At 61.6% G+C, this 26,130-nt stretch overlaps 2 protein-coding genes across 2 annotated transcripts in view; one reads left to right on the plus strand and one right to left on the minus strand.

Annotated features, from left to right (window-relative positions):
* The window catches only part of SH3GL1 (SH3 domain containing GRB2 like 1, endophilin A2), a 30,370-nt gene extending 18,218 nt beyond the window's left edge, over positions 1–12,152 (plus strand). The window contains exons 2-10 of the mRNA XM_080810120.1: positions 6,419–6,487; positions 6,722–6,794; positions 7,718–7,861; positions 8,295–8,428; positions 8,583–8,741; positions 9,048–9,151; positions 9,794–9,918; positions 10,057–10,113; positions 10,611–12,152. Of these exons, the coding sequence (XP_080666246.1) occupies positions 6,419–6,487; positions 6,722–6,794; positions 7,718–7,861; positions 8,295–8,428; positions 8,583–8,741; positions 9,048–9,151; positions 9,794–9,918; positions 10,057–10,113; positions 10,611–10,807 (1,062 nt within the window). The 3' untranslated portion in view covers positions 10,808–12,152. The remainder of the gene's footprint in view (positions 1–6,418; positions 6,488–6,721; positions 6,795–7,717; positions 7,862–8,294; positions 8,429–8,582; positions 8,742–9,047; positions 9,152–9,793; positions 9,919–10,056; positions 10,114–10,610) is intronic.
* A 332-nt stretch (positions 12,153–12,484) lies between these two features.
* MPND (MPN domain containing) lies at positions 12,485–20,525 on the minus strand. Its single transcript, XM_080828458.1, has 13 exons — positions 20,442–20,525; positions 20,029–20,348; positions 19,070–19,306; positions 17,250–17,382; positions 16,759–16,843; positions 16,362–16,458; positions 16,021–16,093; positions 15,864–15,940; positions 14,900–15,068; positions 14,698–14,768; positions 14,215–14,304; positions 13,533–13,625; positions 12,485–12,676 (listed from the first exon to the last, which is right to left on the minus strand). The coding sequence occupies exons 1-13, from the start codon at positions 20,446–20,448 to the stop codon at positions 12,590–12,592; spliced, it is 1,539 nt and encodes a 512-aa protein (XP_080684584.1). The 5' UTR covers positions 20,449–20,525; the 3' UTR covers positions 12,485–12,589.
* Positions 20,526–26,130: the final 5,605 nt, after the last annotated feature.

Genomic DNA, 26,130 nt, shown 5'->3' on the forward strand with positions numbered 1-26,130 from the left:
CCCACGTGACACGTGGAGGGTTCTGGACAGGAGGCGGGAGCAAGGCCCAGGGAGGGAGATCTGGGGAGAGGCTACCCGGGGTCCTGGGGAGGACGGAGGAGAGTCTGAGCCAGGGTCGGAGCAGGCCTGGTCGGGGCGCGTGGGGGGCTGCAGAGGCCCGCGCGGCCCTTGCCACAGATCTCTGGGTACAGTAGGCCTCACGGGCAAGGAGTGTGACAGTGCGGAGGGGGTGGATAGACCGGGCTCTAGCAGAGTCCGTGAAGAACCTTCTTCTTAGCCTGGAGCGGGGAGGGGCAAGAGGGGCAGCTGTCCTGGTGTCTGCCCAGTGGGAGCTTGTCCCCGCCAGGACTCGGACTGGCACTGCAGAAGCAGAGGTCAGGGCCTCCATATCCGGCCTCCGCTGCGTCCCACCGCTGTGTTCCGTCTCCGGGACAGCAGCACATGGGGCCTCGTCATCTGGCTCCTCACTCGGCCGTGACAGTCACTGGGTGATGGTCCCCTGTCTGCCTCGCTACTTCCTCCAGAAGTCACTTCTTCCCAGTGGTCAGTTCCTGCTCCCAGTGGTCAGTGGCCAGCTCAGACTTTGGGGTGAAGCCAGACAGGTGACCTGGAGGCGTTTTCTTACTTGAGGGTCCCCCCCGGCATTCGGGCAGCGTGTGCCAGGCAGGGCAGCGGCCGTTGGGAGCTCGTGGGCCGTGCGGCTCATCGCCTTCCAGGCGGCGCAGCGCTTCTCTCCCCGTGCCGGCCCAGTGTCCCATCCTTCATCTCCAGGAGCCGAGAGCCAAGCTGTCCCGAGCTGCATTTGTGCCAGGTTGTGGGAGGCTCGAGCCAGCCCGGGACGCTGGCCCTATGGGTGGCAGAAGACCCCGGGGGTTTCAGCCTTCAGAAGCCTGGTCTGACCGAGGCCCTCCTGCCCGGCTCCTCGCCGCAGCTTTGCTGGCTCTGTCCCCAGATGACAGCAGCCCCGCTCTGGCAGGGAAACCAGCAGCTGGCACGGCCCTGTGGTCTGGGGCACCTCCGGCTTCTGCTTCTGCGCCAGCATCGAGGCCACCGCCGCCTTCTGCTGAGAGAACGCTCGGGTTTTCCGAGGCCGCGGTCCTTCGGCACCAGAGCTGGCGTCCCCGGGAAGCCCCGACGTGCCGCGTGCAGGGCCGTGTCTGGGTGCGGGTTGGCCCGCCGGGGCCGAGCTGGTGGCCATGGCGCCCAGCCGGCGGTCTTCCTGTGGCATCTCACCTCACAAGACTCTTCCTGGTTCATCGTTGCCGCCAAGTCCTTCCACCAACCTGCTTTTTGGAAAACACAGTCGGGATGACCCGGAGGAGAGCGGGTGCGCGCCCTGAGGCGTGAAGGGTGCCGGCGACTCCGGGGCAGTTTCAGACTCCCGGCCTGCCTCGGCAAGTTCTGACTTGTCCCAACCCTGCCTTCCGTGGGGGCGGCGACCTCTTCTCTCAGTCACCTCCCAAATATTTACGGAGGACCTGTGACAGACGTGTCGTGCTCGGGGCGGGAGCTCTCAGTCTTGCTCACACGTCTCCGTCACGTCCTCCGGCTCCTCCCAGGAGGAGTAGGGAAGGTCCGTGCAGGCACAGCTAGGGTTCCCACGGGCTCCGCTTCCCCGGCACCCCCTCGTCACCCCAGAGCCGGGGCCCAGCCCCACGTCTCATGGCCTTTGCTCTCAGCCACGGGGGAGCTCCGCCCCGGGCGGCAAGCGGCTCACGAGGGCCCAGGCTTTGGCAGTTTCCCCAAGTGTCCCGGTGACGCCAGGGGCCGCTGGGGGTTCCTGGGTGGGGACAGATGCATCAAGAGGCGGCGGCTTGGGGCAGTCAGTACACCCCACACACCACCTCCCCAGAAGCATGCTCACCTTGCCCTGCCTTTCCAGAAAGGGAGCCTGTTAGCCAAAGAGCACAGCAGCTGGTGTCTGTGCCAGCGCCCCCTCAGATGGGGGCCCGGGGCCACAGGGCGAGGAGGGAGAGCTGGGTGACAGGGTGTCACAAGACCGAAGACCGTGATGGAAGCTAGAGGGGTTTGCTCTGCAGCGTTTGGCTCCGAGCCTTCCAGATGTTAGGAGGCGGCAGGGAGGGCGGGTGGAGTTGGAAGGGATCTGGAGGGAGTGTGTCTGTCCTCGGGCTCCATCCCCTCCCCTCCCATCCCTGTGCCGTCACCCTGGCTCAGGAATGTCTCAGCTCTGCCCGGGATCATCCCTGTTGCCTCCTGGGGCCTCCCGTGTCCAGGCATTGCGTACGCGGCATTCTGACCCCTCCCCACAGCCCTCGGAGGCCCACGCGGGCCGCAGGCTTCCCCGCATCCTACCGCCGCCCTCCCCCAGCGCAGGACGCAGCACAGGTGGACTGGCAAGTCCTACAGGTCTGGGCACAGCACCCGTGTCCTCCACTTACAGTGCTACAGTCTCTTACTCCTCAGTGTCTTCATCCATGAAATGGGCCTGCTGGTCCCCCCACCCTCTTGCCTGTACTACACACCACCTGGCATGCAGTCAGCCAGGAACTGGAGCCCTTGTGCCCCAAACCTGCCTCTCACCCAGAACCCAGAACTCTGCCCACCTGGCCTGGCCCTGCCAGTTCGGGCCCTGCCCTTCAGGTCCAGCTCAGAGCCACAGCCCGCTCCTCTGTGGGCGTATTTACTCCTCCTTTGTGACTCTCACGTGTTCTCTGCACTGCACTGCTGTTAGGTCAGACTTTCTCATCTCCCTTGCCAGAGCGGTGCTCCCCAAGGCCAGGTCAGACTCTCGTGCTCCTTCTGTACCCCCTCCTGCTTCAGACACTGGGCATCACATAATGTGGTCGTTAGCTGGTGCCAGCCAGTCGACCCCCATCCTGACAGCCATCGCTAACTGGAAAAGCTTTGCTCACACCTGAGAGCCAGGAGGCCTGTTCACCGGCCCAGACCCTTGGATGGCTCATGTAGGGCCATAGCCGGAGTGGCTGGGCCCCGACCCTTGAGGCCCCCTTTGCCCCGGGGCCCTGGTCTCAGTCACCTGTTCGGTGCTGACAAGCAGCTTCCCCCGTCTGTGCTTGGCATGGCAAAGGTCATCCACAGACGGGCAGGGAGAAGTTAGCTACGTGGACGCAGGAGGGGAAGCCTGGGCCAGGAGAGGTCAGGTGACCTCTGGTGTTACCCTGGGAAATGGTCCTGGAGCACTGCAAGTGGCCCCCAGACACAAAGCGCAGGGCATGAGTAGGGACTCATGTGGCGGCCCTGCACATCTCCCCTCCGCCCAGCACCTCCGTGCCAGCTTCCTCCTCCCCCTCCTCCTCCTTTTCCTCCTCCTTCCTCTCCCTGCCTCGTTTTCTCTTAAACCCTTACGTGGTCAAAGCAAGTCTGCCCAGGTCACCGAGCCCGCAGACGGGCCTTCATTTTCCGTGTCGCTTGTGTTGATCCGGTTTTCCTGAGGAGACGATTCAGCCGGGGGCCGCTGTTGGCTTCCTCCCACCCCGCAGGATTCACACTGCTTCCCCAGCTGCCACCAAGTGGCCACCGTGGACATGCCTGCCGGTGACCAGCCCCCCATGACCCCCCCCACCCCTAAAAGCAGCTTCTCCTGCCCTTGGTGTCCTGAGGCCGGAGCGGCTGCCCCGCTGGCTTGCGCTCCTTTCGTGGGTCCTTCCGCTGCGTGTTCTCTTTCTGTCCCGACAGTCAGATTCCCTGCTTCTCTCCAGAGGTCTGGAATGATGACACGGGTCTCCAAAAGAACAGCCCCTCCCCCAGTCTGTTACTGATGCCCACAGGCCAACCCTTGTGCCTGGAAGTCATGTAGGCGTGCTAGGGTGAAGATCCGGCGCTGTTCCAGGCTCGCTCATCTCCCAGGTGCCTCGTTTGCAGGGGGTGTTGTCAGCGGACACGGCTCCACTGCTCATAGACACAGGTGACAGGCCCCCAGGAGAGACCCCCTGCTCTAGCCCTTTGTGGACACAGTCACTGAGCACTACCCTGAGGCCCACCGTGCGGGCAGCGCCAGTCCAGGGGGCGGGGAGCTCGAGCTGGTCTCAGAAGGAGCGGGGAAACGTCCGGTGGACCGTGGGGCGCTCCCCTCTCGAGGCCACCGCCAGGTCCCACTGCCGGGCAGCCTCTTCCGCAGCCCTGGGTCTCACCCCTTGGGGGCCGCTGAGGGCACAGACTGGCTCCTGAACTGGGGCAGCGTTCTGGAGAAGGTTCTGGTCCAAGCTGCGCTTCATGTTGGCTCCAGGGAGGCGCCGGCCTGGCTTTCTCAGCGGCGGCCTTTTGGGGTTGGAGCTGGTGATTCAGGCTCCGATGAAGTTGGTGGGGCCCAGGACCCTGCAGTTTCCACACACTGTCGCGGTCGTGGCCCTGCAGGAAAGTGGGCACCGGTCACCACCCTCTCTGCCTGTGCTCGGGGCGGGGGGGGGGGTGCCGTGGCCATGCGGGGCTCGGCCAGCGGGGGACCTTCCATGCTGGAAGCCCGTAGGTGTCCTTGGCCAATCTCAGGTGTGAGAGGAAGAGCGGGCCCCACCAGGCACCACGCCTGTTTCGTCCCGCCCCGAGTGGGAGCAGGATCGGGCTGTAGGGAGTCCCACCGAGGGCAGGTGGGAAGGGAGCTTTGGGTGCGGTGCAGGTTCTGCAGGGGGACAGGTTATTTCCGAGGGGGCGTCTGCTGCTCTCGTTGAATCTGAAAATGGGTGTGCATTCTGAGCAGGAGCGAAATGTAGGGATCCTGGCCTTCCCCGTGGGCAGGGCCCTTTGGGACCCTCCCACCCCCCTCCACTCGGGCAGCGTCCTAGCCACTGAGCCTCCACGGCTGGCTGCTCGGTGACAGGAGGCCCCGGTCCCTAGAAACACCTGCTCCTCCTGCCCAAAGGTGCGGGCTTGGTACCAACACCTGCGGCTCTTCCCACAGGCTGCTCGGGCCCCTCTCCGCCGGGCACGGTCTCCACCCTGGCGAGGCCCCCACTGAGAGCCGCGGCCCTCCATTGCGACAGTTGGCACATGACTTCTTTGGTTTTCCCTTTTTCCTCTTGGCCTGTCATCCTTTCATCCATTTGTGCCGGTCCAAGACTATGAGCTTCGAAGCGAAAGGACGTGCGGAATGGTCGTCTGCTCTGTGAGGGCCTTGAGCCGGGAGCTCCCAGGCGGGGTGAAGGGAGACTAGTAGGGACCTTGCATGGCCTCCTGTGTGCCCCGGTGCAGGGACAGCCTGGGAAATCCAGAGACACACTTGCTGCCTGCGGAGCTGAGGGCTCTGGGGAGATGGGGAGGCGCCCCTCATGCCCGCCCCCTCCCCAGCCTGCAGGGTCTGCCCGCGGCCCTCCGGTTAGGGGAGGGCTGTGGCTCCTGCCTGTGCGACCTTCCCTGTCTGCCCCGCGCCGTGTCCTCCTGCACCGAGCGGGCCGTCGTCCTGGGGCCCCGGAAGGTGTGGTTTTGAACGCTTACGCTTCAACTGCCTCCCAGTTCACCAGAAGAGTCCCGTCTCACGTCAGGCAGTGAACTCATTTCCCTCTCTGGCAACCACTGAATTTGAGAACGTCCTGTTTTACCGTCATCAAAAGAAGTGAAACTGTCCCATGAAATAAAGTGGAACGCCCCATGATGGCCCAGGGAGAGACCAGGGTCTTTCCTTATGGAGTGACCAGCAGGAGCCCGGAGGGCAGCCCCTGCCCGTCCTGCCGGGTCCCCTAGAGGATGGCGCATGGCCTGAGCCACTGCAGGTGGCAACAGTCACCAGGCAGACCCTGCACCAGCCTTGCTTCCTTCCTGTCCCCGAACTGCAGCGGCCTCACCGCTCGCCTGCACTGCAGGCCCCTCCTGACTCCCAGGGTCAGCCAAGTAGAAACCCCGACCCACTGGCGCACAGACCCTGTCTGCTCCGGATCCGGGGGTGGGGGCCACAAAGCGATGGCCTGCGTCGTGCGCACGTCCGTTCAGCTGCAGGACTGCCTCCCCACTGCAGACCTGCTCACTTCCCAGAAGTGTCCAGGGAGAATGTGTTTTGGGGAAGTGCTGGCCTCCGGGTTCCAGGATTCCTTCCCAAAGAGGCACGAATTCAGTGCAGAAAAGGGAGCTGTGTGATCCCTGAGCAGAGAGTTATTTTGGTGAACCTCATCCCCACACCTGGAGCCGAGCCATGGCATCACTGTCCGGGTGTGGGCATCTGAACCCTGAGAGAGAACGTCACTCAGCTGTGGTCGGCCCCATGCGGGTCTGCGGGGATGGTGGGCCCTCGAGGGGTAGGCGTGACCAGGGAAGGCTTCCAGCAGGAGGCGCCACCCCTACCCCCCCCCCCCCCCCGCCACCCACCTTGCCGTCAGCCACACCCCTGGGAAGCCATCCTGGAGGGCAGGCCCCTTCAGCAGCTGCCCTGGTGGTGGACATGGCTGGAAAGCATAATCGGGCCTTCTCCTTGTCTGAGGCTCACACTGGTTTCCCTCCTTCTGTCTCCCAGCTGGTCAGCGAGAAGGTTGGAGGGGCTGAAGGGACCAAGCTTGATGAAGACTTCAAAGAAATGGAGAAGGTACCAGGAGAGCTGGTGTGGCCCGCCTGACGCCCAGCACTGTCACCCTCCCGGGCCACAGCCACGCCACAGCTGGGCTGCGGCGGGGTGGGGGTGGGGGGCGATCCCGGATGGATGGGCCTCTGGCCCTGGGAGGCAGGGGGCGGGGCAGAGGCAGGGGCTGTCCAGGGACTCCCAGTCTGGCCTCCGGCGCCCCAGTGGTTGTGAAAGCCCACACCCCGCCTCTCTCGACAGAAGGTGGATGTCACCAGCAAGGCTGTGACGGAAGTGCTGGCCCGAACCATCGAGTACCTGCAGCCCAACCCAGGTAGGGGTGCCATCCGGCTAGAGGGGTCCGTGTCAGCCAGGAACCCGCCGGTCTCTGGAGCCGAAGGAGGAACGTGTGGGCTCAGAGAACTGAAGTGCCCGGGAGTAGGCGGCGGGTTTCATGGGGGGTTGGACCCAGGGGTGCAGAGGATGTCCTCAGAGTCCTGCGTTTCATTTCCTCTCCATCAGGCAGCTCTCGTTCTGTGTGGCAACCCTAATCCGAAGTCACCCTTACAGCTAGTAGTCCCCGCTGGAAAGGGCATTTCTCCCACCTAACCAACTCTTTGCACCAGTTTGAACTGGCTGCCCACCATTTGCCAGGCCCTAGCGGCAGGCCCAGCTTTGGAGCATGAGGTGGGAGTCTCCTAGTCTGAGAGACAGACGGGGATCTTTCCCTGAGGACAGTCCAGATCCGAGTTCCTGCAGCAGGAGGTGACGGCTGTGGGACCCGCAGCAGCTCCAACCAGGTCCGCCCGAGGCCTGCGCCGGGGACAGAGCTGAGCGGGCGAGGCTAGTGCACAGCTCCTCCCCCGTGCCAGGCGGGGGCTGTGTCGGGGGCCCCCAAACCTGTACACACCTATGCCTGCCCGCTCGCTTCTCTGGGGTGCTAGTCCCCAGGCCAGGGAGGGGAGCTTCTGGGATCGAAGCTGTGGTCCAGGATGCAGAGGCCCCGAGGGGCCCAGGGGAGCCGATCACCCGCTCACTGCCAGTGCTCCTCTGTGGCCAGGGTGGGCAGAGGTGGGAGGTCTGTGCAGGAGGTTCTCCTCGGAGCCTGGCCATTAGCAGACCCAGGAACCGAGGTTCCTTGGGCCAGGGCAGTGCTCTATAAAAGAGGGTGTTGGGGACAGGCAGCCCGCAGCGCTGGCAGAGTGCAGGCCTGTTCTGGAGAGATGACCGCAGGCCTACCCAGCCGTTCTCTTCCAGCTTCACGGGCCAAGCTGACGATGCTCAACACGGTGTCCAAGATCCGAGGGCAGGTGAAGAACCCCGGCTACCCACAGTCGGAGGGCCTGCTGGGCGAGTGCATGATCCGCCACGGGAAGGAGCTGGGCGGGGAGTCCAACTTCGGTGAGGGCTCTGGAAGGCCAGGCTGGGGGGCCAGAGCGTCTGGCACTGGAGGGTGGGATGCCACTTCCCTGCCACGCTCCAGAGTCCTCTGTGGTGCCCGTTAATTCCCACGAGGGCGACGGAAGCTCCCAGAACACCCTTCTTCCCTCTGTGGGGATGAGCGAGGAACGGAGTGTTGCCGCTGGAAAGCCTGCCCTTGAGCCACAGCTAACGTGGGGAAAGCCGCACGTGGGCGCGTTGGGGGGGTTTGACCCCGGTCATCGCCAGCTCCTCCTGGCGGCTGGGGTCAGATTCAGACTTCGGGGACCCTTGTTTGGTCCTGAATTCTGGCGTCTGGGCCCTGGGGGGTGAGGGCAGGTTCGCAGTTGTGGGTATCTTGGACCCCAGGCCCTGGCCTCCTATGACAGCTTCTCCCCTCCCCCTCCCCCCCCAGGGGACGCCCTGCTGGATGCGGGGGAGTCCATGAAGCGCCTGGCCGAGGTAAAGGACTCTCTCGACATCGAGGTCAAGCAGAACTTCATCGACCCCCTGCAGAACCTGTGTGACAAAGATCTGAAGGAGATCCAGGTGCGGCCCCACCCCTCCGCGTGCCCGCCCTCACCCAGGGCAGGCGCCTCCCAGCCCTGCCCCCCCCCCCCCCACGTGTCGGCGCCACCCAGCGTGCCCGGCTTCCTGGAGCCCCCGGCACCTGCCTCACAGCCCTGATGCCGCCCACCCCCAGCACCACCTGAAGAAGCTGGAGGGCCGCCGCCTGGACTTCGACTACAGGAAGAAGCGACAGGGCAGGATCCCCGACGAGGAGCTGCGCCAGGCCCTGGAGAAGTTTGAGGAGTCCAAGGAGGTGGCCGAGACCAGCATGCACAACCTCCTGGAGACCGATGTGCGTCTGGGCCCTCCCTGGGGGGAGACTCCCCAAAACTGGGCCCGTGGGCGGAGTCACGCATGCCTTACCCAGAGCCCGAAGGGGCAGCCGCGGGACCCGAGGGGCCTCCCCCGGCCCTGGGAAGCTTTCAGGTCTCCCCCAGCAACCGTGCGGGGCTCAGGCGGTGGGGGAGGGCCCTGGTGCCGGGAGCATTCTGGCAAGACTCCCTCTCAGGGTTAGGGTTAGGGTTAGGGTTAGGGTTAGAGGCGGCCTCGCGGGCAGGGGTCACGGGGGGCCGGCCCCTCAGCAGGCTGCTCCTCGCAGATTGAGCAGGTGAGCCAGCTCTCCGCGCTGGTGGACGCCCAGCTGGACTACCACCGGCAGGCCGTGCAGATCCTGGACGAGCTGGCCGACAAGCTCAAGCGGAGGTGAGCCCTGGCCTTCCCCGTGGGACCCCCGTCTGGCCTTGTGCTGCGTCCTGGAAGCCCAGAGCCGCTCCTGTGGGTCCCTGGGCCGGCCCTCTGGGCTTCCGAGACACCACCGCCAGCCTCCCCGATGGCCCAGCCCAGCTTGGGGCCTGTGTCGGAGCAGGGGCCCGGCTTCTCTTCATCAAGAGATGAAGGCCGCACGCGTCGGGCGGGGGCTCCAGGGGGAGCAGGACCTCCTCCCAGGGGAGGGTTGGAGTGACCTGAGGCTGGGAGGCCGGAAGAAAGAGACCTTTCAGAGCTCTGGGCCTGAGGGGGTGGATTACCCAGGGCAGGGGCAGACGGCGCTCCCCTCCTAGGGCCACGTCCCCAGGTGGGGTGGGCACGCTCTGGGGCTGCAGGGTTTGGCAGGAACTGGCCGGTTGGCAGCCTCGAGTAGGGTCTAAGCTGGGGGAGCTGACCAACTGGGAGGCCCTTTGGTTAGAGCCGTTGGGCCTCTGCGTCCAGGCCGGTCTCAGGGCTCCTCCTCCCACCCCAAGTCCTGGGCAGCGGCATCAACGGTGGGGATGGAGGTGTCCCTTCCCCTTGGCATGCACAGGACTCGGCCCCTGCTGGCTGCTCACAGCTGTCCCTCCCTGCCTGCAGGATGCGGGACGCCTCCTCTCGTCCCAAGCGGGAATACAAGCCCAAGCCTCGGGAGCCCTTCGACCTTGGGGAGCCTGAGCAGTCCAACGGGGGCTTCCCCTGTGCCACGGCCCCCAAGATCACACGTAAGCAGTGGGGAGGGGGCCACACAGAGCCTGCTGCTCCGTCCAAAGTGCGGAGCCAACCGCCATCCCTGCCCCCACCCCGGGGAAGGGGCCCAACCCAAAGTTCTCAGCCCCCCTTTCTGCTTTGTCTGCAAGCAGCTTCGTCATCTTTCCGGTCGTCGGACAAGCCCATCCGGACCCCCAGCAGGAGCATGCGTGAGTGTCCCCGCAGGCACGGGCCCTGCCCTCACAAGCTCCCCACCGCAGTGTGACAAGAGGCTTTCTGGTCTGTTTGGAAGGACCCGTCTCCTCCCCTTCTCTGGTGGAAGCAGACGCCCCTGGGATCGAGTCCTCTTGGCCCATCTTGGGCAGGGAAGGAGTTAGGCCCTGGGGCCTGCACGGCACAGCACGGCATCTCTGGGTTCCCCATCCCCAACACCGAGGGTGGCCGACAGCTTCTAGGCTCTCCGACAGGCCGCCTGAGGGCTTCTGGTCATTCTGTCCCCCTGATGCCCCTGGGCATCCCCAGCTCCTCCCAGGAGTGTTTTGGTGCCCACGGATGAAGCCCATTTCCATCCCTCTTGGCCCTTGTCCCTCCTTTCTGACAAGGCTGGGGGACATCAGAAGCAGTGGCAGCTATCCTTCAGGGGACGCAACCAGGCTGGGGCGGGGCGGGAGGGGGCCCGGGGTCTGAGCCGAGCCTCTGCCCCCAGCCCCCCTGGACCAGCCAAGCTGCAAAGCGCTGTACGACTTCGAGCCTGAGAACGCGGGGGAGCTGGGCTTCCGTGAGGGTGACGTCATCACGCTGACCAACCAGATCGATGAGAACTGGTACGAGGGCATGCTCCACGGCCAGTCGGGCTTCTTCCCCCTCAGCTACGTGGAGGTGCTGGTGCCCCTGCCGCAGTGAGGGCGTCGGCCCGTCCCCACGGCCTGCGTCCCACCTGCCTCTGCAGCCAGGGCTGTGCCGCCCGCGCTCCTGGGGCTGGGATGGGGGGAGGGTCGGCAGGCCCCGCCGGCGAGGCAGGGCCCGCTGACACTAGCGTGCGTCCGCAGCCCCCTCTCCGCGCAGCAGCCTCGGGGCCGGGCAGTACTTTCCCTCCCCGTCCCCGCTGCTCCTGGACTGCCTCTCCCCAGCCCTGTGCCCCGAGGGGGCTGACACTAAGGTGCTCTGAGAAACACTAACTTCCTCCTGCCCCTCCAGGAATGCCCCTCCAGGGACGGGCAACTCCAGGTGGGCCCCCTCACTCACACACGCACACGTGTGTGTGCACACATGCCCTGTCCTGTCCCTGCTTCGTCGTCCCCTCTATTCTGCGCTGTCCCCCACCCCCCAGGAGACCTGCCCTTAACAGGGTGAGCAGAACATCCGCTCCGAACGTGGCTGTTCTGGGCAGGACCCCTAGCCCAGGCTCACCAGCCGGCTTTTAAATGACCCCGCAGCACTCCTTCCCAGCCCCAACCCCAGGGTTCCCCAGGCCCCGGCACACCCGTGGTGCCACCTCCCTGGGGACACACAATCCTGGGGTCCTCAGGGTTCCCCTAAAGACTGGCCCTTTCCTGAGCAGCCTCGGAGCTGCTGGCGTCTCCCTCCTGCAGGGCGTTCAGCCCTGCACAGCGGCGCCCCCCCCCCGCCGCCGCCCCGTCCTGCACCCTCTCCTCAGTTCCCACGTGCAGGGTGCCCCGGCCCAGACAAGCACACAGACGTTTTTCTCTGGCACGAGCTGCCACCACCAGCTGTGCACACGGCACACACGTGTGCACCACAAACGGGACCACAGGAGTCTTCCAGCCTCTGCTCTGCTGAAGGTCAAACACAGAGGCTTTGATGAATGTTCCCAAACCCCTGGCTGCTGGGACTGTCCTCAAGAGGGTCCAGGCGCCTCCCTCCTCCTCAGCCGGCCACTGTCCCTGCTGCTGACAGTGGCCCCAGCCATCTCCCTACAGACCCAGGCAGGCAGCTGCCCTGAGCAGCAGAGCCCAGCCCCGCAGCCACTTCCTCTCTTGCCTAGTCCAAAAATCGGCTCAACTCGGGGACTTTGGGACTGGATCACATTCCCCTCCTCTGATGACTCAGCAAAGTCCTGGGAACACCAGGCTCTGCTCCTCCTTGAGCCCCCCCCCCCCATTGCCATTCGTTGGGGGGAGGCACTGACCTCCTGGCAAAGATGTCCAGCATAGCCTTGGTCACAATCGAGGGCAGATCAAAATGTAATCTGAATTTTTTTTTTAAAAGTATTAAATGTCTCTTTCTAGAGCCTCTTGCTTGATTGAGGTGCAGGGTGGGTCATCCCCCAACTCCTCGAGACCCTCATAGCTCCCCTGAGGGGACCTCTGTCAGGGGAGGGCCCACCCCCGGGGTGGGTACCCGCCCCCCAGGAGCCGGGGAGGGACAGCTGGCCTCTGCCCAGCTGCCAGCACTGGCCGCGGATGCCCCCCACCACAGCTGCACGACAAGTGTCCCCTCCTGCACCGACCAAGGGGCCATGCCACCCAGACAGCCGCCCACGTGCCTGGTGACCAGTGCGGGGAGGGAGCGCCCCCCAGGTGAGAGACGCGCCCCCCCAGGTGAGAGACACGCCCAGGCTCTTTGCTTCTCCCCTTTATTGCTGCACCACAACAAAGCCCCCCGGCCCATTCCCCCTCAGCCGGAACCACTGGGGGTTCGGAGGACGACCTCGGAGGCGGTGCCTCAGCTCCCTTGTTTAAGAAGACTGTAGACCTGCTCCAGTACATGGCACAGGCCCTGGTCCTTGGGCGTCCTGCTGGCCAGGGACATCTGAAACGAGCAAGGCTGGCACCTCAGGGCTGGGCCCCACGGTCCTGGCGTCCCCCCGCCCCCCATCCCGGCAGAGGAGCTCTACTAACAGAGGTACACAGTAGTGTCCTGAGAACGAGGTTTTATTTTTAGAGGCGGTGGCCCACTCGTGCGTGTTCTGGGTTTGGGCCAAGGAAAGGGGTGCTTTCTGCACATTCCACATCCTGCTCTCTCCCCAGCTGCCTCCCTGCCAGGATTTCACAACCCCTGCCTGGGGAGCCGCCCCCCCCACCCCCACTCCACCAGCCCAGTGACAGGGTGGAGGGGACCAGTGGCAGCTCGAAGCTCTGGTCACTCTTAAGTTTGAACAAAACAAGCAAGCATGCAAAACTGTGTTTCTCTACCCAGTGGAGTTGAAAATGCCATCTGAGAAGGACTTCCATGCTGGAAGTCAGTCAGACACACACACCCTGCCCCCTCCCCAAGGCCACCAAGCCCTTAGGAGTCCCCCTAAATGACTAGGGCCAGAGAGCTGGAGAAACCCTTCAGGGCACCAGCCACTCTCTGGTGGCTGCGGCTCTGGCTCGGACGGCAGCCCCCTCTGCGCTCCCCGCGGGAGCCCAGGCTGGGAGACACCCCGTGTACTTCTCTCCAGCCTGTGCTCCCCAGGCCTTTATGCCATCATCTGCCTCCAGCAGGGGTCCCTGTCCCCATCACCACCCACCTGTGGCCAAACTAGACTCCTCTTCGTCAGCTTTCGTGTCCAGAACAACTTAGGACACCCCATGTGTTAGGCTGCCCATGGATAGATCTTGAGGGCCCTCCAGGAACTTTCTTCCTCAAGGGGCTCGCAGGAGGCTGGGGGCATGAGTCTTACCTTCAGCTTGTCCAGGTACGTGTGCTCCTGGTTCCAGGGCTCCTGGAACCTCACGAGGTCCGGGGCGCCCTTGTAGAACTCCACCAGCAGCATCTAGAGGACAGGGGGCCAGTGGGACCCCTCACCCCGCCTTCCCGCACCAGGCCCTCGGGATACAGCAGTGAGCCACCCCTCGTGGGGCTCCTGGTCTTATACAGCACACCGGAGCCACCCAGGACCCCAAGACAGACCACGGAGGAGCGCCCCCAGAGGGAAATGAGGGAGGCACCCGTGATTCTGAATTCCTACCCACGCCCCCTTATATAGCCTCCCAAGCAACAGTAGTACCACGGGGGTGACCTACTAGCTGTTTTTAAAATGGCTGTTGGAACATGGGCCCTAAAAACATTCATCTGGGCACCACCTGAAGTCCCTCACTTGTCTTCATTTGGACAATCGGGGCACATGCAGAGGCACCAGGCAGGAGCACCTCCAGCAAGTTCCAGAACAGCAAGGAGGCTGGGGGGCGGGGGGGCAGGTGGGCAAGAACCTGGGACCTGAGTTTCAGGCACAGTAGAGGAGTCTAACCCCTGCCCTGATGGAGGGCATTCAGCCACCCTGAGTCCTGCACCATCACCACCGTCCCCCTGGGGCCCTAAAGCCCCCCCCCGGGCCCCGCCCACCCCCCTGAGAGTGAGCTCACCATCTCATGCAGGATGTCATTAGTCAGAAAGTTGTCCTGGACGTAGGCCATCTCCACGTCCATGGGGATGCCGTAGTCACTGGGCCTTTGCTGGCAGGGATACAAGCCAGTCACCCCCAGCTACCTCCGGCCCTCTGCATCCCATGAAGGATGTGCCCAGGGCCAGCAATCTGCGAATCAAGACCCCAGGCCCGGCTCCGCACCGCGACCAGGTTCAGGGCCACACGGCCCTGCCCCCAGCACAAGAGGCCAGGAATAGCTCTCCAAACCCCATTCGGACCCCAGGACAGGTTCGGGAAGGGGGCCGTCTCAGGAACGCGGGCGGCATGCTCCCCGTGGGGGCCACACCTCTTCGACATCCCTCAGCGCCCCGGGCCGTCGCCCGGATCTCAGATAGGGCACCGGTTATGCTCCCATTTCACGGGGGACGCTGAGGCCCCGCCCCCGCGGTGCCGGCCCCGCCTCCCCCAGCGGCCCGGCTACCTCAGGGGGCGGCATCACCCAGAACGGCGAGATCTTGGACTCAGGGCCGGGATTGCCAGAGTAGTAAGGGGCTGCAGGAGGAGAGAGAGAGTGGGGGCTGGGCCGGGGGGGTGGGGTCGGCGGCCCCGGGCGCCACGCACGCACGCGCCACGCACGCACGCACGCACGCACGCACGCACGCACTCGGGGCAGCCGCACTTACAGCAGAGCAGGGCGAGGCAGGGCTGGAAGCCGTTGCTGGAGCCCTGCAGGCGCAGCTGGTAGTCCATCTGCGAGTCTATGTCCTGCAGCGACGGCAGCGCAGGGCTGTGCGGGTGGCTGTGGTACCAGCCCACCAGGGACAGGCCCCGCAGGAGCAGGCTCTGGTAGATCTGGGGACACAGGCGAGGCTGGGGCGGGCGGGGCGCGCGCCGGGGGGGGGGGGGCTCTACCAGCCGGTGTGTGCACCCACCTGCGGCGCTCCATCCCCCACGGGAGGCCAGCACTACCTATGCGCCCGGTGTGTACCAGGCCCGGGGACACCGCGGTGACCAAGCCAGACCCTGCCCCCACCACCCTCAGTGAGGCCAAGGGAGGGGGCACAGTCAACAAATCCGTTTAAAAAAAAAATGCACCTGTCACCAAGCAAAGGCGAAAGTTTACTGGGGGCACTGCAGTATCCCCTAGTTCAGGGAACAACTCCTGGCACACAGTAGGCGCCCAAATAGTTAAACAAGCAGCGAGGTGGGGGTGTGTGCACTGGAGCGGGACAGGCGTCTCCAGAGGCCTGAGGCGAGTAGAGGCAAGCGCTAGCCTAAGGACCAAGAAAGGCAGGGGCCGGGAGACGCGCGCACCAAATGCATGCCTGTTCGCGTGCCCCCGAGAGCCCCTGGCAGAGCAGGGAGAAGGCGGGCTGGAGTGCTTGGCCCAGCGCCAGGCACGTGCAAAGCCGGACCGTGCAAGCACTATCAGAACGGCTCCTGATACACATCTGGAGACGGGGGTTCAGAGGGAAGGGGGGCTGGCCACCTGTGCCCAGAGAAAGGATGACCATGGGGGTCACACACACACATATTTGCACACTTGTTGAACTAGGACACTGTGCTAGCCACCAGGACACGGTAGCCAGGACAGCTGCGTCCACCCTCGCCCTCCCCAGAGCACCCTGGCTCCAGGTGTCCCCTCACCTCCTCTTCCATGGTGGCGGCCATATCCGCGTCCCCCAGGCGGCTCCGACAGGGGAAGGCTCTCAGCACCGTGAGCACTGCGCAGAGGCGGGGGGAAGGTGTAGACATCAACCCTGGCCCCAAGCACCCCCCTGCCCACCTGGCCCCGAATACCCACTCTGGCTGTTGATGTCCCAGCGGCCCCCCAGGTACCCCACGACCTCGCTGCGAGTCAGGTGGCTGTGGAAGTCCTGGGGAGGGGACGGACATCGGGAGAGTGGCTCAGGCTGCAGCCCCACCCCAAAGTCTATCCTCAGGCCCCGAGCCCTGGCGAGGCACAGGGCCCACCCCACCCGCCTCCTTCGTTGGGATCTTGGGTGCCTACGGTTTCTCAGCAGTGACAAAGCACTTCCTGCCCTCACAGAGCTAACATTCCAGGGACCCCTCCCAGGTGCCCCAGCCACCTGCCCAGGCCTGGCCCTTGGCCCGCAAGGGACAAGGGGGCATCGGGGCACGCACCAGCAGGAACAGCACGTTGCTGGAGACGGCCACGTTGAACGGCTGGAACTTGTTGATGGCAGCGAAGGATGTGACTTCCACCAGGGTGTGGGGGTTCCTGTCGGAGCCAGAGGGTCCCGTAGCGCCATAGCTTCAGGAGGTCCCCAGGCCTCCGGAGCCAGCTCTGAGCACGGAAGCCTTGTGCCCACCTGCTTGGGGTCCCCCCACTCCCGCAAAGCATGTGAACACGGTGGGGGGGCACGGGTTGTATCTGACTGGGGTGCTCCCCCCACTCCTGCAGAGCACGAGTACACGGGGGGGGGGCGGGCACAGGGTGTGTCTGACCAGGGTGCTCCCCCCACTCCCGCAGAGCGCGTGTACGCCAGGGGATGAGGGGGCGGGCACAGGGGGGTCTGACCTGGCAGAGTCGCGGCTGCCCAACATACAGTAACGCACGGGCACCCGGATCTTGTTTTCCACCCGCTTCCCGGGGGGCGCGGCCTCTGCACAGTGCGGGGTAACGGAAGGAAGGCGGCATCAATCCCTTCCAGCCCAGAACCGGAAAACACAAGCCCAGGCAGCCCAAGAAAGAAAAACCTCCAGAGGGAGCTTGAAAAATGAGGCCGCAGAACGGAGAGAGTGGGCGGCAGGTTAACAAATCGGGAAAAGGAGATTAAAATGTCCCCATGAAGGGCTTAGGAAATCAGGTGAGGACGTCAGAAAACCAGGCTAGGGGCCAAAGGAATCAGGCAACAAGGCAAAGAAGTCCTATAGGGGTCATGGAAATCAGGCAGCGGGGCCAGGAAGTCAGCCAGGCAGAAGAAAGACCAGATCTGTCTGCAGCCACCTCTCTCACCTGAGTTGTGCCTGTCTCCTGTGCCACCCCCTCCCCTCCCCTAAGCCTCTCACCTGGGTGGGGAGGCTCCAAGGGTCCCTTCGCAGGTGGTCTCCGACTCTTGTCCTCCGTCGAGACCCCCGCCAGAACCTCCTCCTCGTCTTCCTCCATCAACAGCTCCTCCTCCTCCCCTTCACTGGCCGGGCTCTGGGGGAGTGGGGGTGGGGGACGGCCGTAGGACCCTCAGCTGGGTGCTGCCCACCCTCCTCACCGCGGTCTACCCAGAGGTCCACTCAGACCATCGGGGGACCTGAGCCTCAGGTTCCTGCCATTGCCCTAGATGTCCACTAGAGGGAGTGAGCAGAGGCAGCCTATGGTTCCGCGGCAACTCAGACTTGAGAGCCTGGCAGAAGCAGCAAACTGTGCCTCTCCTTTTTACAAGCTGTGTGGCCTCCCACAAGCACCCTGACCTCCCTGAGCTCTAGCCTCCTCATCTGTAAAAGCACACAATGACCTCCAGCTGCACAGGGACAGCATCCAGGTGAAATAAGATAATGCCTCTTGTCAATCCACTCACAGGGCAAGCGAGGGCTTACAGGGATTACTTTATCAGATTCTCTCAGTAACCCCTCCTCCTGGTCTCCCTTTAACTGCCACTGCTGGGGTGACTTCCCAGTGTCCAAACCCAACAGTCACATAGTCTCTGTCCTTGTCCCCTCGCCACGATGTCTCACTGACCCTCCTCTTGGGAGCTTTTCAGGGACCCGGCTCCCCTCCCACCTCTCCAGCCCCCTCGGTCTCCCACCCCTCCCACGATGCCCGGACTGGGTCCTCGGGCCTCTTCCCTCCCCACCTGCTCCCGTCCCAGGCAGCCTCATCCACCACCTGCCGCCCCCCCAACTGGTCTATGGTGAGATGATGTCCACAGTTCTGTCTCCAGCCTGGCCCTCCCCTGAGCTCAACTTGGGGGTCCAGCTAATCCTGGAGGTCTCTTTGCGGGGGGCTCTGAGGCATCTCACGCTCAGCTCAGCCACACTGCACCCGACTGTCCCCCCACACCTGCTCCTCCCCAATCCCCATTACCTCTGACAATGGCAACTCCGGCCACTTGCTCAGAGCAAAATTTCCCTTAACACCAACATCTCATGCAGCAGCGAATCCCATGAGACCCACTTTCAAAATTAGCCAAAACCTGCCCACTTCTCCCCCCGTCCATTGTTGGGCTGGTCCACCCCATCATCTCCCCACCTGGACCAGTTCAGTCTCCCGCACACTGGTCCCCGGCTCCCACCTTCGCCCCGCCCCCTAGGCTGTACTGCATACAGCGGCCACCAGAGGGCGCCATGGGCACCTGAGTCAGGTCTGTCCATCCTCTGCCCCGAGCCTTCCGGGGCTCCCACCCACCCCAGGGCAAAAGCGCAAGTCCTCCCTGCCTGTTTCCAGCCTGCCAGCGGCCCTACAGATCCCAGCCCTGCCAGCTAGATATACATATATGATACATACGGGTACTGTGATCATCTCTAAAATAGAGATGTACGTAAAATACGTACCAAGATTTAGGACCCGGAGAGGTCCTTGGCTAAGTCCACCCAGATGGTGAATATACAAAGATGTATTATTATCATAGCATTGGAAATTCTCCGAGATCTGGTCCCTGCCAATGTCCCCAGTCCCCTCAGCTCCCTAAGACACGTGAGCCTCCAGCTCAATGAGCTAATCAGGGCTCCCCAAGTGATGTGTTGCTTTCTAACCAACGTGGCTTGGCTGTGCCATTCCCTTGGCAAACTCTCTTCACCTTGCTCTCACGAACTCCTACTCATCCCACGGGGCCCCAGCTCCAGTGCCCTCCCTCTGGGGAACCCTTATCCTTGCTCCAGGAGGCTGAGCGACGCACCTCATCGGCAGCAGCTGTGGGAATGTGGAGCTGGTGTCGCCGGAGCCAGGCTGCCTTGTACTTGTCCAGTTTCTGGCCCTTGTACTTGACAGAAGCCCAGCCGCACCCGGACTTCTTGGCCGGGTTCACCAGCTTTTTGCAGTGGGTTGCCCAGGCACTGGGAGAGTTGAACACCTGCCCAGTTTCCTGCCACACAATCCTCCCGTCGGGCTGCAGGTCTCCCAGGAACTTCTTCCCCTGCAGTAACAGTGGCCTGGCTGGTCCCAGAGCTGGACCCACCAAGACACCTCCAGGAAGCCCTCCCTGACCCCCTGCTGCTCCCCAGGGCTTGGCACCCACTTCCACTTACAGCGTCCCTCCCGGGAAGCCTTCTGGCTTAGGGACCTCCCAGCACCTGTGCGTCCATTGTCACAGTGCTCATCAGCCTGGACTGAAAGTGTCCAGCTGCGTCTCCACCCCCTCACTGGACCACGAACCCCCCAAAGGGCAGGGACAGGGTGTGCCGAGTCCCCGACACGCAGCGCACAGCCAGGCGCGCCAGGCGCTCCATTCATAAACTGCTCCCACGCACAGACCCACAGCAACAGCAGCAAACCAGAAAAGCACTCCTGGGATACCAGGCGCCCGGCTGGGCGCTGTATGCGTTTAATCCTCATACAACTCCGTGAGGGGGAAAAAAAATCCCAGTTTATATACGAGGACACTAGGATATGCAGAGGCTGAGCAAGGTGCCACAGCCAGGAAAGCGGCGGTGTCCCCTCCTGAGCTGTTTCTCCTTTGTGCAACGGGGTATTGGGGAAACGAGGTCCTCCAGGCCAGAGGGGCTCCTGCTGGGTCTGCAGGCTCCGTGTTTCGCCTTTCCCTCCCCACACCCGGGCTCGACCGGCGGTCAGGGAGCTCTGGGCCTCAGTTTCCCCTTCTTGCCCCAGCCGGGATGGGATGGGGGTAGGGGCGCTCACCAGGTAGTAGATGGACAGCACCCCGGCGCCCGGCTCCAGCAGCGCATCTTTGAGGAGCACCCTCAGCGTGACCGCGCGCCTGGTGAGCGCACCCCCCGGCCCGCCGCAGCCCCCCGCCCCGGCCCCGACCCCGCAGCCGCCGCCTCCTCCTCCTCCTCCTCCGCCGCCGCCGCCGCCGCCGCCGCCGACACCGCTGCCGCCTCCGCTGCGCGCGCCGCCCGCTCCAGCCGGGCGCTCGGGGTCCTCGGCCTCCGCCTCGTCCTCATCCTCGTCGGGCGCCTCCTCGCCCGCGCCGCCCGCCGGGGACAGCGGCTCCGGAGCTGCGGGCAGCGACCGGCTGCATGGGCCCGCGCGCCCCCGGCCGCCCAGCCCCCGCGCCGGGGGCCCCCCGACCCCCGCCAGCCCCGCCGTACCTGCCATGGCCGCTCCGCCCCGCCCCGCGCCCCGAGCGCCCCGTGCGCCCCGCGCGCCGCGGGCCCTTTCTTCCCGGCACGTGACACGGCTCCGCCCCGAAGGGGAGGTGCCCCGGCCCGGGGGCGGGCGGGGAGCCGGGGCTCAGCCCTCCCGGACCCTTCGGAAGACGGAGGCCCGAGGCTGCCTCCCGCGGGAGGCGCGTGGCAGCCCACAAGTGGGGAAACTGAGGCTCCGGGACTTGCGCTTTCGGGGAACGAGTGCCTGCCCTGGAGGAGGCCTGGAGCCGCCGGCCGTTCAGCTCAGGGGGACGAGACGGGAAACGAGGGGCCGGAGAGCTCGGTCGTTGAGACCAGGGGAGAAACTGAGGCCCGATGAACGAGCCAGAGTGCCCTGGGGCTGCGAGCAGAACGGGGAAGGGGCCGCGCGCCGCGGTTCTGAAGCGTCCCGGCCGGACCTCAGTCGCTAGAGGGTTAACTTCCAGTCGCTGAACTGATTCCACGGTCGGACCGAGCCCAACAGCCAATTATAGGAGGGTCACTTACACTTTAACCAATAGGCAGCAGTCGCTGGATTTCCCCGCCCCCCAGCCAATCAGTGTTAAGCTGCTGCTTCCGCCGAGCCCGTCCCCCTCGGCCAATCAACAGGAGCTCCTGAGGTTCACGAATCCATTCAGTGGTAGACGTTGGTCTCCCGCCAGCCAATCAGGTCCCGGGCCGGACACGCGCCCGCGGTCGACGCGCCCCCCCGTTTCCCACGCCCCCTTGCGCGGAGTGTTAGGAGGCGGGGCCGGGCTGCGCGTCCGCGGGGCGGGTGCGTCCCTGTCCTTTGTCCCCGGTCCCTGTCCCGGGACCTTTGCTCCGAGGCGCAGCAGCGCTTCCCAGAACGGGGAGTCCGCAGCCCCGGGCAGGGCTGGAGTCCGGGGGTGGGGGGTGGCCCGAGCCTGCGGGGAGCCGTGGGCTGGGCCCGGCGCGGCTCTGGAAGGGGACAGGGCATGGGGGTGAGGGCCCGATGTCCGGGACGGCGGTCTGGGGTCCGACCGGGCTGGCTCCCGGTCCTGCTCCGCGCTTCCCAGCCACGTGGGTCCTCGCCGGTGTTTCTCCGGGGGACAGTGGTAACGCCTGCTACAGGGTGTTGCAGATCCGGGCTGGACGTCCAGGAAGAGCCGGATAAACTCACGCCCCCCACCCCGGCCCAGCCACCGGGGGGCATCCCCAGCACCTCCAGACTCTGACCTCCGTTCCTACCCCATACCTTGCCCAAGTTGTCTTTGACTCTGTTCCCAAGACCCTGCCCCAGACCTCCAGCCTCTCCATCTGCCTCATCCAGCTTCTACCCTGGCCCCAGAGGGATCTCACTAAAGGCAACCATGACCCCCCCCCTCCCCTGCTCTAAATCCTTCCATGGCTCCCCATTGCCTTTGATAAAATTAAACGGCTGTGACCTCACTAACCATTTACGACTCCCCTTTATGGCAGGTATGGTTAGTCAGCTTTAGAAGACAGTTCATCAGAAGAAGAGATGACCAAGTCAGACAGCTCTCGAATGGATTCCAAAGGCTATTTTTTGCCGTGTGTATAAAGTCCAGGCAGCCCTTTAACGATGAAGGAAATTGAATTTACATCTGCCTTGGGCTCAGGTCATGATCCCAAGAGTCGTGGGATAGAGCCCTGAGTTGAGCTCCGTGTTTAGTGGGAAGTCTGCTTCTCCCTCTCCCTCTGCCCCTCCCCACCCCTTGAGCTTTCTCTCTCTCTCTCTCTGTCTCAGATAAATAAAATCTCTTAAAAATTTATATCAAGGGGCGCCTGGGTGGCTCAGTGGGTTAAAGCCTCTGCCTTCAGCTCAAGTCATGATCTCAGGGTCCTGGATCGAGCCCCGCATCGGGCTCTCTTCTCAGCAGGGAGCCTGCTTCCCCCTCTCTCTCTGCCTGCCTCTCTGCCCACTTGTGATCACTCTCTGTCAAATAAATAAATAAAATCTTTTTAAAAAAATGTATATCAAGGGGCGCCTGGGTAGCTCAGTGGGTTAAGGCCTCTGCCTTCGGCTCAGGTCATGGTCTCAGGGTCCTGGGATCAGGCCCGGCATCTGGCTCTCTGCTCAGCAGGGAGCCTGCTTCCCCCTCTCTGTCTGCCTGCCTCTCTGCCTACTTGTGATCTCTCTCTGTCAAAATAAATAAATAAAATTTAAAAAAAATTATATCAAGAGGGGCGCCTGGGTGACTTAGTCGTTAATCATCTGCCTTTGGCTCAGATCATGATCCCACAGTCCTGGGATCAAGCCCCGTGTCAGGCTCCCTGCTCAGCGGGAAGCCTGCTTCTCCCTTTCCCACTCCCCCTGCTTGTGATCACTCTCTCACTGTGTCTCTCTCTGTCAAATAAATAACTAAAATCTTAATTAAAAGAAAAGAATCAATGTTATCCACCATATTTATTTATTTAACAGGCTGTGGTAGGCAGAGTAATTGTTCCCTAAAGATGTTCACATCCTAATCCCCAGGACCTGTGAATATGTTAGATTACATGGCAAAGGGGATTTAAGGTGAAGATAGAATTTAAGTTGCTGATCAACTGACTTTGAAGAAATTATCCTGGATTATCTGGGTGAACCCAAAGTCATCACAGGGTTTCCTAAAAGCAGAAGAGAGAAGTGACAATGGAAGAAATTGAGAGTGATACGATGTAAGGATTGTACCTGCATCGCTGGATTTGTAGATGGAGAAAGGGGACATGAACCAAGGAATGCAAGAAGCTTCTAGAAGCTGGAAGGGAAATGGGTTCATCTTCTGAGCCTCCGGAAAGGAATGCAGCCCTGCCAACACCTTGATTTCAGCTTTCTGAGATCCATGTAGGACTTGTACAGAGCTGGTGGGTAACACATCTGTGTTGTTTTAAGCCCCTACATTTACAATAATCTGTCAAAGCAGTCACAGAAAACCAACACACAAACTAAGGAAGAAAGGTTGGAAAGGCATTTCAACTGATGCAGGAAGAACACTTGACAAAATTCAACACCCGTGCATGATACAAACTCGCCTAGGAACTCACCCATGCATGACACAAACTCAGCTAGGAACAGACAGAAACCACCTCCTCGTGCTGCAGAATGTCCGCAAATCTTCAGGTAACATTTTACTTGATGGTGAAAGACTACATGTTTTCCCCATAACAGAAGGAACAGGGCACCCATATCCAACACAGTCCTGGAAATTCTAGCCAGTGCAATAAGACAAGAAAAGGAAATGAAAGGCATACAAATCGGAAAGGAAAAAATACAACTAGCCCCATTTGCAGGTGACGTGATGGTCTTCACGGAAAATGCCAAGAAGCATACAGGACCACCTCAGGAAAATGTGTTTCACTTTATTGCACTTCACTGATAATTGCATTTTTTAATAAATTAAAGGTTTGCGGCAACCCTGCGTCAAACAGCACCATTTCTCCGACACCATTAGCTCACTCCGTCACATTTTGGTAATTCTCATCATATTCTAATCTTTTCCATCATTATTAGGTACTTATGGTGGCTTATGGGACGGGGGCAAAATAGTAACAGTACCAGGAGTTTGGGAAGAGTTGATTCACAGAAGACATTGAGAGAGAGACAAACCCAGAAAGAGAGTCTTGACCACAGAGAACTCACTGATGATTACCAGAGGGGAGGGGAGAAGGGATTAGGGAGGGCCCTTGGGATGAGCACTGGGTGGTGTATGGTATTGCTGAATCATTATATTGTACACCTGAAACTAATATAATGTGTATATTAACTAGCTGAAATTTAAATAAAACTTTAAAGATTTTTTTTTTTAGTACAATTTACTTCCCCAAGGTGGGGCTCAAACTCATGACCCCAAGATCAAGAATCACATCTTCTACTGACTGAGCCAGCCAGGTGCCCCTTAAATAAGACTTTTTAAAAAGAGTCACCTGAAAAAAAATTTTTTTAAAGGGGGCATGTGGCTGGCTCAGTTGGTGGAGCCTCTGCCTTCAGCTTCGGTCATGACCCCAGGGTCCTGGGATCCAGTCCCGAATCTGGGCTCCCTGCTCAGCGGGGAGTCTGCTTCTCCCTCTGCCTCTCCCCCCTGCTCATGCCTGCTCGCTCACTCTCAATCTCAAATAAATAAATAAAATTTAAAAAAAAAAATAAAAATCTATACCTTAAAAAAAAAAAATCAATGCACATCTGTCTACTAGCAGTGAAATCTGGAATAAAAGATATGATGCCGGGGTACCTGGGTGGCTCAGTGGGTTAAAGCCTCTGCCTTCGGCTCAGGTCATGATTCCTGGGGTCCTGGGATCAAGCCCCACGGTGGGCTCTCTGCTCCTTGGGGAGCCTGTGGATTCTCCGTCTTCCTCTGCCTGTCACTCTCTTTGTGCTCTCGAGCTCTCTCTTCTTTCTGTCAAATAAATAAATACAATCTTTTTTTAAAAAGATTTTTATTTATTTATTTGACAGAGATCACAAGCAGGGAGAGAGGCAAGTAGGGAGAGAAGGAGGGGAAGCAGGCTCTCTGCTGAGCAGAGAACCCGATGTGGGGCTCGATCCCAGGACCCTGGGATCATGACCTGAGCCGAAGGCAGAGGCTTTAACCCACTGAGCCACCCAGGCACCCCCAATCTTATTTTTTTTTTTAAGAAAAATACAATGCCATTTATAACTGCTCAAAAAAAAAAAAAAGAAAAAAGAAAAAAGATGCTTGGATATAAGTCTAACAAAACACACACAGGACTTGTATGAGAAAACTATACCTTGCTGATAAACAAAATCAACGATTTAAATAAGTGAAGAGACAGACCATGTCCATGGATAAGACTCAACACAACAGGGACGGGTCAGTAGAGCTCGTGACTCTTGACCTCCGAGTTGTAAATTCCAGCCCCACCTCGGGTGTAGAGATTCCTTTAAAAAAAAAAAAAAAAAAAAAAACTCAACATAGTAAAGATGTCAGGTCTTCCCCAGTTGATATACAGGTGCAATTCCTATCAAAATCCCAGCAAGAGGTGCGCCCGGGTGGCTCAGTGGGTTAAGCCTCTGCCTCCGGCTCAGGTCATGATCCCAGGGTCCTGATTGGGCTCTCTGCTCGGTAGGGAGCCTGCTTCCTCCTCTCTCTCTGCCTGCCTCTCCGCCTACTTGTGATCTCTCTCTCTGTCAAATAAATAAATAAATCTTAAAAAAAAAATCCCAGCAAGATTTATTTTAAAGATCTTATTTATTGATTTGACAGACAGAGATTACAAGTAGGCAGAGAGGCAGGCAGAGAGAGAGGGAAGCAGGCTCCTTGGGGCTCAATCCCAGGACACTGAGATCATGACCTGAGCTGAAGGCAGAGGCTTAACCCACTGAGCCACCCAGGTGCCCCTAACCCAGCAAGATTTTTTGGTAGGTTTAGGCAAGGTTGGGCTAAAGGGGCACTCAGACCTTCATGCTCTGTCCTGCTGTGACAGGGCGCTTGCCACTCCGACACGTTGCTCCTCCCTTTCTCACATCCAGACCTTGGCTTAGGCAGGTCCCTCCTCCCAGTGAACCCTCTGTCCAGTCTCTGCCCTGCACTGAAAGCCTCCCGGCGGCTCCCTCCTCCGTGACTCCTGCAGACCTCCCAGACCTGCTGGGGAGACCAGAGAGGCTGGGATTTCCCTGGGACGAGCCTGGCCCAGCACCCGCCCAGAGCTGGCAGGGGAGGGAGCGGGGGAGCTG

Source organism: Martes martes (assembly GCF_963455335.1).
Source record: "Martes martes genome assembly, chromosome: 1".
Classification (NCBI taxonomy): Eukaryota; Metazoa; Chordata; class Mammalia; order Carnivora; family Mustelidae; genus Martes; species Martes martes.

Coding starts and splice junctions, on each gene's coding strand:
- MPND (XM_080828458.1), bottom strand. Junction 17,383..19,069: donor CCACAGCTGCTGCCGATGAG/GTGCGTCGCTCA, acceptor CCACTCCCCCAG/AGCCCGGCCAGTGAAGGGGA. Junction 15,941..16,020: donor CTGGGACATCAACAGCCAGA/GTGGGTATTCGG, acceptor GCCTCTGCGCAG/TGCTCACGGTGCTGAGAGCC.